This window comes from Rhinoraja longicauda, chromosome 3 (assembly GCF_053455715.1).
Source record: "Rhinoraja longicauda isolate Sanriku21f chromosome 3, sRhiLon1.1, whole genome shotgun sequence".
Taxonomy (NCBI): domain Eukaryota; kingdom Metazoa; phylum Chordata; class Chondrichthyes; order Rajiformes; family Arhynchobatidae; genus Rhinoraja; species Rhinoraja longicauda.
In genome coordinates this window covers 97,281,765-97,300,941 of record NC_135955.1, presented here as the reverse complement: position 1 = coordinate 97,300,941, position 19,177 = coordinate 97,281,765, and the positions used below count along the sequence as shown (strand labels likewise).

The 19,177-nt window shown below is 49.2% G+C and overlaps 1 protein-coding gene across 1 annotated transcript in view; it reads left to right on the top strand.

The window, feature by feature from the left end:
- Nucleotides 1–19,177, top strand: part of LOC144592279 (interleukin-6 receptor subunit beta) — a 157,013-nt gene that overhangs the window by 4,022 nt on the left and 133,814 nt on the right. The window contains exon 3 of the mRNA XM_078396808.1: nt 10,147–10,321. Coding sequence (XP_078252934.1) covers nt 10,147–10,321 — 175 coding nt within the window. The remainder of the gene's footprint in view (nt 1–10,146; nt 10,322–19,177) is intronic.

Here is a 19,177-nt window from a genome sequence, read left to right as displayed (position 1 = left end):
ACGTTCTCCCCGTGACCTGCGCGGGTTTTCTCCGTGATCTTCGGTTTCCCCCCAGACTCCAGAGACGTGCGGCTGTGTAGGTTAATTGGTTGGTAAACGTAAAAAATTGTCCCTAGTGTGTGCGGGATAGTGTTAGTGTGCGGGGATCGCTGGTTGGTGCGGAACCGGTGGGCCGAAGGGCCTGTTTCTGCGCTGCATCTCGAAACTAAACGCTTTTCACTGCACCTCGGTACACGTGGCAATAATCAAAACTGACCTAAACATGACAAATAATGTACCATAACCGTACAATTCCGATTCACTTCACCACCTTACAATATGAAATAGGAAAGCGGGAAATAGGAACGACTTCATTGAGCTTGAATAATTAGGCAACCATCCTTTAATTGCTGTGGAAACTACTCAAAATGATCGAGGGAAAGCACAAAACTCTTCACTGGAGTTTAGGAGGATGAGAGGGGATCTTATAGAAACGTATGGAATTATAAAAGGACTGGACAAGCTAGATGCAGGAAAAAATGTTCCCAATGTTGGGCGAGTCCAGAACCAGGGGCCCCACAGTCTAAGAATAAAGGGGAGGCCATTTAAAACTGAGGTGAGAAAAAACTTTTTCACCCAGAGAGTTGTGAATTTGTGGAATTCTCTGCCACAGAGGGCAGTGGAGGCCAATTCACTGGATGAATTTAAAAGAGAGTTAGATAGAGCTCGAGGGGGCTAGTGGAATCAAGGGATATGGAGGGAAGGCAGGCACGGGTTACTGATTGTGGATGATCAGCCGTGATCACAATGAATGGCGGTGCTGGCTCGAAGGGCCGAATGGCCTCCTCCTGCACCTATTTTCTATGTTTCTATGTTTCATTAAATAGACTAGAGATGTCATTCTTTGGTCCTCGGTGAGGTAATCCGACAAGTGGGACAGCTAGTTCCTCGATAATAAGTGTACTTTGGAGAAAATTAAAGGCCAACGGGGAAAATAAATGTAATTAAAAGCAAGCCACTGCCCTGGGCACTCGAAATGGCCAAAACTGAAGCAGAACAAAAGCATTTAATAAAATGCAATTATGAAGCTTAAGAAGATGCACTCCTTAAGCTCTCTAGTGATTAGACACAAAATGCTGGAATAGCTCAGCGGGTCAGACAGCATCTCGAGAGAGAAGGAATGGGTGACGTTTCGGATCGAGACCCTTCTTCAGACCTGACCCGAAACGTCGCCCATTCCTTCTCTCCCGAGATGCAGCCTGACCCGCTGAGTTACTCCAGCATTTTGTGTCTACCTTCGATTTAAACCAGCATCATCAGTTCTTCCCTGCTCTCTAGTGTTTAGTCATATTTCAGAGATGGTAAGTTGAACACTTAAAAGTGATTCTGTTGAACCAGTGGAGGATCGAATGGTATAGTATAGAACTTCTGAGTATAGAAGTTGGGAGGCCATGCTGCAGTTACATAAGACATTGGTGAGGACACGTTTAGAGTATTGTGTTCCGTTTTGGGCACCATGTTATAGGTAAGATATTGTCAAGCTGGATGGGATGCAGAGAAGATTTAAGAGTATGTCGCCAGGACTCGGGGGCCTGAGATGTAGGGAGAGGTTGAGCATCACCGTGCCGCCCCCAAAACGCGTTGGCATCCAGAGGGACCAAAATGCTCTTGAACATCAAACACAACATTGGCATGCAGGTACCACACACAGTTGGGAAATGAATACATCTATTGGCCAAGTATGTGCATATACAAGGAATGTGCCTTGGTGCTCCGCTCACAAATGACAACACAAACATACAGTTAACAATTAAGAATTAAAGCATAACCACATCAAAACAATAAGGATACACCATTACGGTCTAAACATGAGGGTGAAAATAAACCAGAGCAAAAAAGAGACTACAGACTTTGGTTATTGAGTAGATCGATCACTCGTGGGGAAAAAGGGTGTTTTTATGTCCGGCTGTGGCTGCTTTGACAGTCCGGAGTCGTCTTCCAGAGGGAAGTGCTTCAGAGAGTTTGTGGCCAGGGTGAGAGGGGGGTCAGAGATGATCTTGCCCGCTCGCTCCCTGGCCCTTGCAGTGTACAGTTCGTCAATGGGGGGAAGGTTGCAGCCAACAACCTTCTCAGCTGTGCAAACGATCCGTTGCAGCCTCCGGATGTCGTTCTCGGTGGCTGAGCCAAACCAGACCATGATGGAGAAGGTGAGGACGGACTCAATGATAGCAGTATAGAATTGGCCCATCTTGTAGTAAGGACATCTTACTACAGATACGTAGGGTCTTGCTTCAATTGCACGCCTGAGATTGGTCCCCCGTTTGATCTCCTTACCCGAGGGAGAGCAATAAAAGGTTGAATGAATTGATTCCTAGATCTGAAGGGTGGATGGATTGTTCTATTGTGAGGGACTGGGTCTCGAGAAAGAAGACAAGCAACGTATCTGGTCCGGAGGTCTGAAGAAGAGTCCCGACCCGAAACGCCACCAGTCCCTTTACTCCAGAGATGCTGCCTGCCCCCACTGAGTTACTCCAGCACTTTGTATCTATCTTCATTCCTAGAACAATTGTCTGTAATTTTTTTTAAGCTACGTTGCCCAGTCCTAGATGTTACAGCCCGTAGAAATGGCTTTTACACCAAATATTTGGTGGAATTCTCTGCCTCAGAAGGCAGTGGAGGCAAATTCTCTGAATGCATTCAAGAGAGAGCTAGATAGAGCTCTTAAGGATAGCGGAGTCGGGGGGTATGGGGAGAAGGCAGGAACGGGGTACTGATTGAGAATGATCAGCCATGATCACATTGAATGGCGGTGCTGGCTCGAAGGGCCGAATGGCCTCCTCCTGCACCTATTGTCTATTACATCCCTTATGATATCTTGAAAACGTCAATCACCCATAATTTGCTGCATTGTAAAATCAAATTGTTTAGTCAATTATTATAGTCAATGTCGAGTAGAATGAGTTCAAAGTGTTCGACAAATTCCAATGCCTTGGCTCAACAAAAAGATAGTTACAGAGCAAAAATCGAGAGACCCAAGACCACCACTGTGGAAGAGGGAACTGCAGATGCTGGTTTAAACCGAAGATAGATACAAAAAGCTCCAGAGCCCCGGGTTCCATCCTGACCACGGGCGCTGTCTGTACGGAGTTTGCACGTTCTCCCCAACATTTCTCCGGATGTTCCGGTTTCCTCCCACACTCCAAAGACTGTGCAGGTCTGTAGGTTTATTGGCTTCTGTAAATTGTCCCTAGTGTGTGTGTGTGTGTGTGTGTGTGTGTGTGTGTGTGTGTGTGTGTGTGTGTGTGTGTGTGTGTGTGTGTGTGTGTGTGTGTGTGTGTGTGTGTGTGCGTGTGGGATAGAACTAGTGAACGGGGTGGTCGTCGGTCGGCGTGGACTCGGTGGGCCGAAGGGCCCGTTTCTGCGCTGAATCTCACAACCAAACTAAAAAGCCCCTCCAAAATGTCCAGCAGCGGAAGGACCGTCGTAGAATGTGTTCCTCCCACACAAAACTGGGTGGCACGGTGGCGCAGCGGTAGAGTTGCTGCCTTACAGCGAATGCAGCGCCGGAGACTCAGGTTCGATCCTTAATTGACTGGGTAAATGTAAAAATTGTCCCTAGTGCGTGTAGGATAGTGTTAATGTGCGGGGATCGCTGGGCGTGGACTCGGTGGGCCGAAGGGCCTGTTTCCACGCTGTATCTCTAAAAAATCTAAATCTAAAACCGTCAGTGCTTCCACAGTCACGAGTGTAACGTGGGAAGTGAGGCGCACCAAGTTCCAACGAAGCAACGATGAACCAAATCACCCATTTGCGAGTAAGGTTGAGGGAACAATGGTGGCCAGGAAACTGGAACTATTGGCCCTGGTCTCAAGGGATATTGGGGGGGGGGGGGGTGGGGGGGGAAGCAGACGGAATCAAGGGATATGGGGAGAAAGCAGGAATGGGGTACTAATTTTGGATGATCAGCCATGATCGTATTGAATGGCTTTTTCTTCAATTGTGATCATGAAAATTCAGTATAATTTTACTTTTAAAAGCTTAAACCCTTTTTAGTTTTGACAGCAAAGCCGCATTTTGGATGGGAGGAAAGTTAAGGTGTTCAGTGGTACTAGGTGTTCCTGTACTCCAGCACCGGTTTTCTATGTTTCCTCCAAAGAATTTTCCACAGGATCTGACCGGGTGAATCCCAAAGATGGCACTTCAAGACTGCATTGTTCTCTCAGCAATGCACTGCAGTGTCAAGCAAGACTGGGGTTGCTCAAGACTCACTTAACGTTTGGGAACGATCAGCATTACTCAATTGAATCTCGAGGGATCTGGGCAACAAATTAGGGAATGTTCGTGTAACCATGATGTATTTGCTGTCCAGTGATGTTTTGACTTACTGCAGTTTGGCGTAACATCTCCGGAGTTTTGCATTTCCACAAAACATCGCCGCAGTTGCCAGGGAAAAGTTCCAGGCATGCTTACAATCGGAAATTAATGCATCATTCAATTAATGGCAGGACTACAGGCCTTCATGGTCAGGTCAATAACTCTGCGCCGGCAGCAGCTGGGACTTGAAAGTGGTGCCAAACCTGGCAACTCTTGTATGCTGGAGAAAACCTTTTCTCCATAGATGCTGCCTGACCCACTGAGTTACTCCAGCATTTCACGTCTATCTTTGGTGTGAACCAGCATCTGCACTTCCTTCTTACACAACTCCTGTATACAGTCTCGGTGTACTACTTCTATACACTTGCACGGTATCGGAGACACTTATCTAAGATGTATCTAGGTGCATATGTATAGTGATACGTGTAATAGACAATAGACCATAGGTGCAGGAGTTGGCCATTCGGCCCTTCGAGCCAGCACCGCCATTCAATGTGATCATGGCTGATCATTCTCAATCAGTACACCGTTCCTGCCTTCTCCCCATACCCCCTGACTCCGCTATCCTTAAGAGCTCTATCCAGCTCTCTCTTGAATGCATTCAGAGAATTGGCCTCCACTGCCTTCTGAGGCAGAGAATTCCACAGATTCACAACTCTCTGACTGAAAAAGCTTTTCCTCATCTCCGTTCTAAACGGCCGACCCCTTATTCTTAAACTGTGGCCCCTGGTTCTGGACTTCCCCAACACTGGGAACATGTTTCCTGCCTCTAACGTGTCCAACTCCTTAATAATCTTACATGTTTCAATAAGATCCCCTCAAATCCTTCTAAATTCCAGTGTATACAAGCCTAGTCGCTCCGGTCTTTCAACATACGACAGTCCCGCCATTCCGGGAATTAACCTAGTAAACCTACGCTGCACGCCCTCAATAGCAAGAATATCCTTCCTCAAATTTGGAGACCAAAACTGCACACAGTACCCCAGGTGCGGTCTCAATAGGACCCTGTACAACTGCAGAAGGACCTCTTTGCTCCTATACTCAACTCCTCTTGTTATGAGGAGTTAGCTGTATACAAAAATGAATCTCACTGGACCCTGCTACTAGGGTTGCCAACTGTCCCATATTAGCCGGGACATCCCGTATTATGGGCTAACTTGGTTGGTCCCGTACGGGACCGCCATTGTCCTCTTATTAGGCTCAGGCCGCGCTGTAGGCCCGGAGGCCCGGGCGCCTCGTAACGACCCGCACCCCGGACCCGAAACGTCACCCATTCCTTCTCCCCAGAGATGCTGCCTGTCCCGCTGAGTGACTCCAGCTTTTTGTGTCTACCTTCGATTTAAACCAGCATCTGCAGTTTTTTTCCTACACAACCCGCCTCCTGGCCTGGGCGGCCGCCATTGGTGGAGCGGGAACACGTGGCCGCTGGCTAGGTGAGATCACATGGGGCGCGGGGCGATGACGTCACCTTGTCCCTTATTTTGGAGTGAGATAGTTGGCACCCCTACTCGGTACATGTGACAAATATAGTACCACTGAATACCATAACGTTCCTCCCATCCAAAATGTGGCTTTGCTGTCAAAACTAAAAAGAGTTTAAAAGTAAAATTATACTGAATTTTCATGATCACAATTGAAGAAAAAGTCCAGTCTGCAAAGATCATAACGGTGTGAAACGAGCTGCCTGGGGAGGTAGTTGAGACATTTAAGAAGCATTTGGACAGGCACATGGATAGGACAGCTTTAGAGGGATATGGGCAGGTAGGACTAGTGAGGATGGACCATGTTGGTTGGTGTGGGCAAGTTGGGCCAAAGGGTCCGTTTCCACGCTGTACGACTCGATAAACTTTAGTTTAGTTTAAAGACACAGCGCAGAAACAGGCCCTTCGGCCCACCGAGTCCGCGCCGACCAGCGATCCCCACACATTAACACCATGCAACACACACTAGGGACAATTTTTACATTTACCAGGCCAATTAACCTACAAACCTGTACGTCTTTGGAGTGTGGGAGGAAACCGAAGATCTCGGAGATGGGCGACACGGTGGCGCAGCGGTAGAGTTGCTGCCTTACAGCGAATGCAGCGCCAAAGACTCAGGTTCGATCCTGACTACGGGCGCCGTCTTTACGGAGTTTGTACGTTCTCCCCGTGACCTGCGTGGGTTTTCCCCGAGATCTTCGGTTTCCTCCCACACTCCAAAAAAGTACAGGTTTGTAGGTTAATTGACTGGGCAAATGTAAAAATTGTCCCTAGTGTGTGTAGGATAGTGTTAATGTGTGGGGATCGCTGGGCGGCGCGGACCCGGTGGGCCGAAGGGCCTGTTTCCGCGCTGTATCTCTAAATCTAAAACTCTAAAAACCCACGCAGATCACGGGGAGAGCGTACAAACTCCGTACAGACAGCACCCGTAGTTGGGATCGAACCCTGATCTCCGGTGCTGTATTTGCTGTAAGGCAGCAACTCTACCGCTGCGCCACCGTGCCGCCTCCTATCCTTTTACTTCCTTTCCAAGATACCTGTATAGCTTTGCTGTCAAAATTAAAGAGACAGCAAGTTTTTAAATTTTTCAAAAGTAAAATTGTACTGTCCCTCAATGATCACAAATCAAGAAGCCCAGCCAGCAAAGATCATGACAATAGACAATAGACAATAGTCAATGGACAATAGGTGCAGGAGGAGGCCATTCGGCCCTTCGAGCCAGCACCACCATTCAATGTGATCATGGCTGATCATTCTCAATCAGTACCCCGTTCCTGCCTTCTCCCCGTACCCTATCGTTACAGTCAATTACAAAGCAGAAGCTGCAGGAGGAAGAAATCACACACAGGATTTTATTATGTAAAATACTCAATAACCACTGTGAGCTGATTTCAATTTACCGGTAGTGAGGGGAGGAACTGCAGATGCTGGTTTCAACCGAAGATAGACACAAAAAGCTGGAGAAACTCAGCGGGCCAGGCAGCACCTCTGGAAACATAGAAAAATAGGTGCAAGAGTCGGCCCTTCAAGCCAGCACCACTATGATCATGGCTGACCATCCAAAATCAGTACCCCGTTCCTGTTTTCTCCCCTTAACCCTTGACTCCGTTAGCCCTGAGAGCTACATCTAACTCTCTCCTGGAACCTTTTCTCTCTGGAGAAAAGGAATAGGTGACGTTGTGGGTCGGACCGAACACAAGCTGTTTTGGGCAATCATGCCATTCATGGAAACTAAGTGAATGTCTGGAGCTGTTGAGAAAATGCGCACTTAAACTACCGGTAATCAGCAAGTCTTTGCCTCTGATATGTGATCCGTGCTGCCATGGCACATTGCAAATGTGTAAAAAGGTGTCATCAGGCATAGATAGTCAGGACGCATTTTGTACTGCACAGCCCCTTCTATACAACTGATATACCTCAATAATAATCAGCAGACATCAACAACCCTGCGAAGTTTACCACAGGAACTGCACAAAGAAGGAACAGAGATTATTTTAGCGATACAGCGCGGAAACAGGCCCTTCGGCCCACCAGCTTGGTTGTAATCATGTATTGTCTTTCTAATGACAGGCTAGCACGCAACAAAAGCTTTCCACTGTACCTCGTGACAACAAACTAAAGTCAACTGAATGCTGGTCTTGACAGCAAGGCCACATCGTTAATGATTAAACAAAAAAAATGTGAAGGCAGTGTGATAACATCAAGGAAACGGCAATGGGAGACAGATTAATGTGTAACATGTCATTGTGTTGAGCATTCAGGATCTGAATGGTTGCTGGACTTAAGTACTTCTTTCCATGTGGTACTGGTTTGTTCATGAAGGGTGGGGCGTGAGAGGGAGTGGGAAATGGCATTGGAAACTGCAGTCAAACGGAAAATGATAAGGGGCAACAATCCAAGCCTTTTCTCCAAATGAATAACAACCCCATCTGTTAGTCTTCGGTGAACCAGCCAACAAAGAAACGACAAACCAAATAGTCCATTTTGGAATTGTCCCAGCTCTAGTTAGATAGAGCTCTAGGGGCTAGAGGAATCAATAGACAATAGGTGCAGGAGGAGGCCATTTGGCCCTTCGAGCCAGCACCGCCATTCACTGTGATCATGGCTGATCATCCACAATCAGTACCCCGTTCCTGCCTTATCCCCATATCCCTTGACTCCGCTATCTTTCAGAGCTCTATCTAACTCTCTCTTGAAAGCATCCAGAGAATTGGCCTCCACTGCCTTCTGAGGCAGTGAATTCCACAGATTCACAACTCTCCGAGTGAAAAAGTTTTTCCTCATCTCAGTTCTAAATGGCCTACCCCTTATTCTTAAACTGTGGCCCCTTGTTCTGGATCCTGACCTCGAGCACTGACTGTGTGGAGCCTCATGAATTTTAAACAAATGGATTATGTTGTCGGAGATGCAAGGAGCCGCAGATGCTGGAACCATGAGCAAAATGTCCCAGTGCCAGAGGAACCCTGAGTCAGACATGGGTGGCTCATAACAAGAGGAGTTGGGTATAGGAGCAAAGAGGTCCTTCTGCAGTGGTACAGGGCCCTAGTGAGACTGCACCTGTAGTACTGTGTGCAGTTTTGGTCTCCAAATTTCAGGAAGGATATTCTTGCTATTGAGGGCGTCAGGGTGTATGAACTGCTATGCACCGTCAGATTTAGAATTAGAGGGACAGCGCGGAAACAGGCCATTCGGCCCACCGAGTCTGCGCCGCCCAGCGATCCCCGCACATTAACACTATCCTACACACACTAGGGACAATTTTTACATTTACCCTGTCAATTAACCTACAAATCTGCACGTCTTTGGAGTGTGGGAGGAAACCGAAGATCTCGGAGAAAACCCACGCAGGTCACGGGGAGAACGTACAAACTCCGTACAGACGGCGCCCGTAGTCAGGATCGAACCTGAGTCTCCGGCGCTGCATTCGCTGTAAGGCAGCAACTCTACCGCTGCGCCACCGTGCCGCTTGAGAAAGGAAGGAACCGAGATGAATTTTAAAACGTAATTAGAAACGGTTAGAGATGGAGATAGAGATAGTGAACGCAGCGGCAGACAGGCGGGCGTGCAGAAAGGAGCTCAGCAACTTCAACAGACCAGAGACCACGCACAAATGTGACCTTTGCGACAGAGACTGCCACTCCCGCATTGGTCTCTTCAGCCACAAGCGACGCTGCTCTAGCCGAGGTGTGGAGCAAGCAGCCAACTAGGATGCATCACCCATGGTCGGCCATGACCACCCATGGCGGCACGGTGGCGCAGCGGTAGAGTTGCTGCCTTACAGCTAATGCAGCGCCGGAGATTCAGGTTCGATCCTGACTACGGGCGCCGTCCGTACGGAGTTTGTACGTTCTCCCCGTGACCTGCTTCGGTTTTCTCCGAGATCTTCGGTTTTCTCCCACACTCCAAAGACATACAGGTTTGTAGGTTAATTGGCTGGGCAAATGTAAAAATTGTCCCTGGTGTGTGTAGGATAGTGTTAATGTGCGGGGATCGCTGGTCGGCGCGGACCCGGTGGGCCGAAGGGCCTGTTTCCTCGCTGTATCTCTAAATCTAAAAATGACCAAGGGGGCCTAAGAAGAAGAAGTGAGATAGTAGAGCAGGGAACTTGGAAAGGGAGAAGCTAGGCAGCGAATCTGATTTTTGCCGAGCTTATGCTACAAAATATCAAAGCCGTTAAAACATCAGAAAACACAAATGCATACAAATATGCATAAATTGGCAAAATAAACTCTTCACATCCTGTGCAAATACTCCAAAGCATGCACAAAATAAATCAAGTCATTAAGTTGGATTCTCATTAATTCTCTCGCAGGTGATTACACATGTCGTGCTGCATCAGCCACAGATTAATGATTCTCGCCCAAGTACAAAGACCGTCAGTGTCAAGGGGAGGAAGTGCGGATGCTGGTTTATAGCGAAGACGACCTTCTACGAAGACCACCAGCTCAGTTCTTGCCCAAATCCCTGGCTTTCACTGCAGCTGAGCGGTAGGGGAAAGGTGTCTATGGAAGCCAAGCTTCTGGTCACCCTCTCAAATGACACTGTTTAGGAGGACCAATCCTTCGTGTTCAGGCCAGTGCTCGTACCTCAATCAGCATCACCAAAACTGATTCACCAGATGTCATTGCGTCAGTGCTTTTCAACATTTGCTGTGCACTATTTAGGTTTAGATTTATTATTGGCACATGTGGCCGCTGGACTTAACATCGCCAGCGCGGCTCGGCCGCGGGACGTTTCAGTGCCCGGTGCGGCTCGGCCGCTGGACTTAACATCGCCCGGTGCGGCTCGGCCGCGGTACGTTTCAGTGCCCGGTGCGGCTCGGCCGCGGGACGTTTCAGTGCCTGGTGCGGCTCGGCCGCGGGACGTTTCAGTGCCCGGCGCGGCTTGGCCGCTGGACTTAACATCGCCCGGTGCGGCTCGGCCACGGGACGTTTCGGTGCCCGGTGCGGCTCGGCCGCTGGACTTAACATCGCCCGGTGCGGCCGCGGGACGTTTCGGTGCCCAGGGCGGCTCGGCCGCGGGGCCTTGCGGGGGCTGTGCGTGTCGTTTGCCTCGGTAGGGGTCGAGCTGCCTGTCCGTGGGTGCGGGGGGAAGAGAGGGGAAGTTTTGTTGCCTCCATCACAGTGAGGGGGTGTTTGGAGTCACTGTGATGGATGTTTGTGTTGGGGTCGGGTGTCCTGTGTTCTTTTCTTTTTTGCTGTGTTTTGTGTGACTGCTGAAATTTCGTTCGGTGTAAAAAGCCGAGTGACAATAAAGTGTTGTTATGTTATGTTATGTTATGTCATGTTATGTACTTAGTGAGTAGGGTTGCCAACTGTCCCATATTAGCCAGGATATCTCCATATTTTGGGCTAAATTTGATTGTACCGTATGGGACCGCCCTTGTCTCGTATTCGGCTCGGGGAGGCGCTGTAGGCCCGGACATTGTAGGCCCGGACTCTGTAGGTCCGGGGGCGCAGTAGGCCCAGACACTGTAGGCCCGGACTCTGTAGGGCGGGGGGGCGCTGTAGGCCCAGACACTGTAGGTCCAGACTCTTTAGGTCCGGGGGCGCTGTAGGCCCAGACACTGTAGGCCCGGACACTGTAGGCCCAGACTCTGTAGGCCCGGACTCTGTAGGCCCGGACTCTGTAGGCCCGGACTCAGTAGGCCCGGACACTGTAGGCCCGGACACTGTAGGCCCGGACACTGTAGGCCCGGACACTGTAGGCCCGGACACTGTAGGCCCGGACACTGTAGGCCCGGAAACTGTAGGCCCAGAAACTGTAGGCCCAGAAACTGTAGGCCCGGGGCCGCTGTAGGCCCGGACAGTGTAGGCTAACAGAGTGTGTTTGGGGAGCGGGGCCGAGTGTGTTCGCCAAACGGAGGTTGCCGAGGAACCCGCCTCCCGGCCCGGGCGGCCACCATTGGTGGAACGGGAGCACGGGCGTTTACGTCACCGTTTGTCCCTTATTTGGGAGTGAGAAAGTTGGCAACCCTATTAGTGAGGTGCAGTTAAAAAAACTTTGTATGTACGAAGGAACTGTAGATGCGGGTTTATACCAAAGATAGATGCAACGTGCTGGAGTAACTCATTGGGTCAGGCAGCCTCTCTGGAGAAGAAAGACAGGTGACGTTGGGACCCTTCTTCAGACTGAATGCCTTGAGGAGATTTCGCAGTTCAAAGGGTTCCCTTCCGACCTGAAACATCGCCCGTCCTTGTTCTCCAGAGATGCTGCCGGACCCACTGACATACTCCAGCACTTTGTGAAAATAAGCTTTGTTTTGCATGCTACCCAAGCAGATCAGATACACCACTCATTAATATAATCAAGTCAAACTCACGTACAATAGAGAGAGCAAAGGGTGGCACGGTAGCGCAGCGGTAGAGTTGCTGCTTTACAGCGAATGCAGCGCCGGAGATTCAGGTTCGATCCTGACTACGGGTGCTGCACTGTAAGGAGTTTGTACGTTCTCCCCGTGACCTGCGTGGGTTTTCTCCGAGATCTTCGGTTTCCTCCCACACTCCAAAGACGTACAGGTATGTAGGTTAATTGGCTGGGTAAAATGTAAAAATTGTCCCTAGTGGGTGTAGGATAGTGTTAATGTACGGGGATCGCTGGGCGGCACGGACTTGGAGGGCCGAAAAGGCCTGTTTCCGGCTGTATATATATGATGATATGATATGATGATGGTGCAGAATACAGAGTGCAGAATACAGTTTACAGCAATGTAGCGCATCAGTTCCAGAGACACAATGTACAATTGAGCTCTACATAGAAAATAGGTGCAGGAGGAGGCCATTCGGCCAATCGAGCCAGCACTGCCATTCATTGTGATCATGGCTGATCGTCCACAATCAATAACCCCTGCCTGCCTTCTCCCCATATCCCTTGATTCCACTAGCCCCTAGAGCTCTATCTAACTCTCTCTTAAATCCATCCAGTGATTTGACCTCCACTGCCCTCTGTGGCAGAGAATTCCACAAATTCACAACTCTCTGGGTGATAAAGTTTTTTCTCATCTCAGTTTTAATTGGCCTCCCCTTTATTCTTAGACTGTGGCCCCTGGTTCTGGATTCCCCCAACATTGGGAACATTTGGTACATGTCCAGTCCTTTTGTAATTTTATATGTTTCTATAAGATCCCCTCTCATCCTTCCAATTTCGAGTGAATACAAGCTCAATCTTTCCAATTTTTCCTCATATGACAGACCTGCCATCCTGGTTCTGGACTCACCCAACATTGGGAACATTTTCCTGCATCTAGCTTGTCCAGCCCTTTTATAATTTTATCTGTTTCTATAAGATCCCCTCTCATCCTTCTAAACTCCAGTGTATACAAGCCTAGTCTTTTCAATCTTTCCTCATAAGACAGTCCCGCCATCCCAGGGATCAATCTCGTGAACCTACGCTGCACTGCCTCAATTACATGGATGTCCTTCCTCAAATTAGGAGACCAAAACTGTACACAATACTCCAGATGTGTACATTTCCCGTATCACAACAGTGACCATACTTACAAGTATTTTAGTAAAGCTCTCTAGGGGAACCTGAAAGGATTGTTAAAAATACTTTTTTAAAAAATGCAAAGTTGCTTTTTCTGGCAGTCTTGCAAAGTGAGAAGGGATTTAGAACTGAGATGAAGAAAAACTTTTTCAGTCAGAGAGTTGTAAATCTGTGGAATTCTCTGCCTCAGAAGGCAGTGGAGGCCAATTCTCTGAATGCATTCAAGGGAGAGCTAGACAGAGCTCTTAAGGATAGCGGAGTCAGGGGGTATGGGGAGAAGGCAGGAACGGGGTACTGATTGAGAATGATCAGCCATGATCACATTGAATGGCGGTGCTGGCTCGAAAGGCCGATTGGTCTCCTCCTGCACCTATTGTCTATTGATGAATCTGTTGGACTTTCATAAGTTAAGCCCTGGGAAGAGAAGTAGGCCATTCGGCCCATCTAGTCTACTCCACCATTCGATCATGGCTGATCCACCTTTCCCTTCCAATGCTTCGCCCCATAACCCCGGACACGCGTACTCTCATTCCTCTAGCCGATGCATTGGAAGCTCTCAGGTGTTATCTTGAGAAATTGGTTGTGCATCAACATCATCCTGCCTTAGGCAAAACGTACTGAAGAAAAAAACCAAAGATAACCCTTTCCCTGATTAGTTGGCTTCATCGGCATGGTAGGAACAGCGATTGCTTTCCATTCCAGAAGTATAATGCTACATCTGTTCAATTTTATTTCAATTGTTTCTCGTTCCCACGGAAATCACATCTTCCAGTCAAGAAAAGAAAAACAGATGTTGCAAGCCAAGGGAGAATACGAAAGTTAAGCTGCCAAATGCACTGAGAATTCACCCTAATACCTCAGTTCATCATTCAAAATTCAACACTGACCCCTATAAGAACTTGTTCCATATTGTTTAGATAATTGCACAAATTCACAGGGGAAGGCAACTAACCAGCTTCCAGCTCCAGTAGAACAACATCGAAAATGTTCTTGCTGGGATCAGTCTCTCCCAGTTCTTTAGACTTATAGATGGGCACACTGCCAAATAAGTTGAAGCCAATAAGATTGTTTTCTGTAAACTATCAGCCAACTCAATTCGATTCAACCACAGGGGGAAGGCATTATTCATAATACTGTTACCGGAAGTAGCCAAAATCAGAATTCTCTCCCACTACTTGGGAAAGCAAAATTGATCATATTCTGACCATTGCTACATAAGTCAATAGTGCTTTATCCGTCACGTCTGCAACTGCACAGTGAAATTCATTTCGCTGAAATTACGGCCGCCATTTTTGGCGCCAGTATTCAAAGTCCCAAGTCCGTTCGGCCCACACAGTCGATGGTACTGGAGCAGTTCCCTCTCCTCTCCTCTCCTCTCCTCTCCTCGCCCGACACCTCACGCTGCCTCGGCAAGGCCAGCAGCATAATCAAGAACGAGTCGCACCCCGGCCACTCCCTCTTCTCCCCTCTCCCATCGGGCAAAAGGTACAGGTGTGAAAACGCACACCTCCAGATTCAGGGACAGCTTCTTCCCAGCTGTTATCAGGCAACTGAGCCATCCTACCGCAACCAGAGAGCGGTCCTGAACTGCTATCTACCTCATTGGTGACCCTCGGATCCTTGATCAGACTGTACTGACTTTATCTTGCACTAAACATTACTTACATTATTCCCTTTATCATTCATCTGTACACTGTGGACGGCTCGATTGTAATCCTGTACTGTGTTTCCGCTAACTGGTTAGCACACAACGAAAGCTTTTCACTGTACCTCGGTACACGTGACAATAAACAACACCTTACTGTATTTATGAGCATTATTAGACAATAGACAATAGGTGCAGGAGGAGGCCATTCGGCCCTTCGAGCCAGCACCGCCATTCAATGTGATCATGGCTGATCATTCTCAATCTGTAACTAATGTACAAAAGTCTAGTTTAGTTTAGTTGAGAGATACAGAGTGGAAACAGGTCCTTCAGCCCACTGAGTCCGTGCCGATCAGCCATCACCCCATACAGTAGCTCTATCCAACACACGAGGGACAATTTCCAATTTTTTTTAAACTGAAGCCAATTAACCAACAAACCTGTACGCCTTTGGAACTCCCAGTGAAAATCCATACTGTCACGGAACAAAAGTGCAAACTCCGTACAGACAGCACCTGTAGTCAGGATCGAACCCGGGTCTCTGGCGCTGTGAGGCAGCAACTCTACCTCTGCGCCACCGTGCCGCCCTAATTAAATTGAACACCCTCGTTGAATATATTGTTGCAGTGCGGTACGTGAAAAGCTTGTGTGCAGCAGCAAAACACGTAGCACGTAGACTCAGACAATACACGGAATATACACGGAGGGCCATGAAGGACGGCAGTGGAGCGGAAGAGCTGCTGCCACACAGCGCCAGAGACCCGGGTTCGATCCTGACCTCGGGACGCTGTCTGTGGAAATTTGTGCGTTCTCCCCGTGACCTGCGTGGGTTTTCTCCGGGTGCTCCGGTTCCCTGCCACACTCCAAAGTCATGCAGGTTGGTAGGTTAATTGGCTGGTTCTGCAAATTGTCTCCGGTGTGTCGGGCAGAACTAGTGTACGGGCGATCGCTGGTCAATAGACAATAGACAATAGACAATAGGTGCAGGAGGAGGCCATTCGGCCCTTCGAGCCAGCACCGCCATTCAATGTGATCATGGCTGATCATTCTCAATCAGTACCCCGTTCCTGCCTTCTCCCCATACCCCCTGACTCCGCTATCCTTAAGAGCTCTATCTAGCTCTCCCTTGAATGCATTCAGAGAATTGGCCTCCACTGCCTTCTGAGGCAGAGAATTCAACAGATTCACAACTCTCTGACTGAAAAAGTTTTTCCTCATCTCAGTTCTAAATGGCCTACCCCTTATTCTTAAACTGTGGCCCCTTGTTCTGGACTCCCCCAACATTGGGAACATGTTTCCTGCCTCTAACGTGTCCAACCCCTTAATAATCTTATACGTTTCGATAAGATCTCCTCTCATCCTTCTAAATTCCAGTGTGTACAAGCCTAGTCGCTCCAGTCTTTCAACCTACGATAGTCCCGCCATTCCGGGAATTAACCTAGTAAACCTACGCTGCACTCAGTGGACCGAAGGACCTGTCTCCACGCTGTATCTCCAAAGTAAACTAAAATAGACCTGGGGGGGGCTAAACAATGCAGCTTTGAGGTGCAACTTTGACGGTCGTAGAGGGAGAGTTGTTGTTACCCATCATCCGCACTCATTGAGATCGGCTCACGAGGAGGACAATGATCCAGTTGCAAAGGGAGATACAGAGGTGAACAATTGGGAGGGGATAATTGCAGGTCAATTTAAATCTGTGAGATTTATTGCAAACCTTTGAAACGTGGCCAACAATAATACATTGTAATTCACCGTACCTCTTGTTTTGACATGTCGTTGATGTCTGTTATTCTACCACATTGCTTTAAGTCATTTGAATGATTCAATAGTAACTGATCTGTTCAGACATGACCAGATTATTGATGTACTGTGAGTTAATAGTTGCTTCAAGCCAACATTTGAACTTCTACCTTTCGCATGCACGAACCTCGCTTACGTTACTGCGGCTTGTCGTTAAGCGGCTACACATTGCTGGTGCGAGCATGAGTGTTAGGAGCAGTATCAGGCCATTCGGCCCATCAATCATGGCTGAACAATCTCTCCTTCCTAACCCCATAATCCCTGACACCCGTACTAGAATAATAGAATCTATCTATCTCTGCCGTAAAAAATATCCACTGACTTGGCCTCCTCAGCCTTCTGTGGCAAAGAATTCCACATTGGCTATCACCCCCCCGGATAAAATCAGCAGCTTATAACCATCTATATACTAAAACTCTTGTTTGTTTGTTTGTTCCTGAACTACAGCCAGGGAGGGGGGGAGAGGGGAGGGGGAAGAGGGGAGGGGGTTAGGGGGGAGGGAGGGAGGAGGGGGGGATAAGGGGGGTTGAGGGGGATGGGGAAGGGAAGGGAAGGGAGGGGAGTGGAGGGATGGGGGGGATAAGGGGGGTTGAGGGGGATGGAGTAGGGGGAGGGGAGGGGAAGGGGGGAGGGGGAGAAGGGGAGAGGGGGAGGGGAGGGGAAGGGGGGAGGGGGAGAAGGGGAGAGGGGGAGGGGAGGGGAAGGGGGGAGGGGGAGAAGGGGAGAGGGGAAGGGGAGGGGGAGTGGGGGGGGAGAGGGTGCTGCACCAATGCAGGAGAGGTTTGGGCCCAACGGGTCCACTTGGTCTAGTGTTCAATATATTCAGGACTTTGAGCGAATTTCACAGCAAGATATGATGCATGGATTCAAATGCTGAGCCTCATTTGCAATACTTCCCTCAACCGACAAGGTTCAGCTTTGTTGTAACATGGACCATCTTTATTTAAAGATTTTGGAGAAGGCTCTGCACCTAAAAGTCAGGGGCAGCACGGTGGTGTGGCGGTAGCGTTGCTGCCTTACAGCACCAGAGGCCCGGGTTCGATCCTGACTACGGGTGCTGTCTGTACAGAGTTTCTGCATTCTCCCCCGATCTACCTTTCCCTCTCAACCCAATCCTCCTAAAGAAAATATAAACTAATGGAAAGCCATGACATTGTCAGGTCTTACCTTTCATTCTGCTAAATGAGGAGCTCAAAATGGCACCAAAACATGGCACCTCTAGCATGTGGAGATATTAGGGTTGCCAACTGACCTGTATTAGTCGGGACATCCTGTATATGGGCTAATTTGGTTTGTCCCGTATGGGACTGCCCTTGTCCCATATTAGGCCCGGGGGACGCTTTAGGCCCGGGGGACGCTGTAGGTCCGGACACTGTAGGCCCGGACACTGTAGGCCCGGACACTGTAGGCCCGGACACTGTAGGCCCGGACACTGTAGGCCCAGACACTGTAGGCCCGGACACTGTAGGCCCGGACACTGTAGGGCCGGACACTGTAGGCCCGGACACTGTAGGCCCGGACACTGTAGGCCCGGACACTGTAGGCCCGGACACTGTAGGCCCGGACACTGTAGGCCCGGACACTGTAGGCCCGGGCGCTGCCTCTCGGAGGTTGCATAGCAACCCGCCTCCCGGCCTGGGTGGCCGCCATTGGTGGAGCGGGAGCTCGTGGCCGCTGGCTGGGTGAGGTAACGTGGGGCACGGGGCAGTGACGTCACCTTTTGTCTCTTATTTGGGAGTGAGAAAGTTGGCAACCCTCGGCAATACTCTACCGGACTGTTGGCAAGATAAAGAATTCACTGTGTTAGCACTTCGCACATGTGACAATAAAAGCACCATTGAAACATCGAGTTGTTTCTCCCACAAAATTACTGCACTCCCAGCAAAATCGCCTCTCCAAAACCCCTTGAGATCAGCTTCACAACACAATCTCATGCAATGTAGAGCTCTACTTCAAATGCACAACACGCCCAAAATCCATGTTTACTTATCCCTTAGGTGCAACCTTCCTCTTTGCACCTCCAGGCCTATAGCCACCTGGCTGCCTTCTCCCTGCTAGTTTGCCAGCTATCGTCAAACCAGCTGAGCACCTTCCTCCAACGATTGCGTCAATCCCGACGGCGTTTTCTAAAGGTGGGGCCTGGTTCACGGGGCGACGAGAAAGCTAAACCTTGACCTGATCCTGCATGGAATCACATCGCCAGTCTCTCAGCACAGACAGGGCTACTCAAGTCCTTCACAGGATCAATGCAAGCGGACCTCCAAAGAAGACAGACACAAAATGCTGGAGTAACTCAGCGGGACAGACAGGCAGCATCTCTGGAGAGAAGGAATGGGTGACGTTTTGGGTCGAGACCATTTCTGGGCTTAAAGAAGGGTCTCGACCCGAAACGTCACCCATTGAGTCTGAAGAC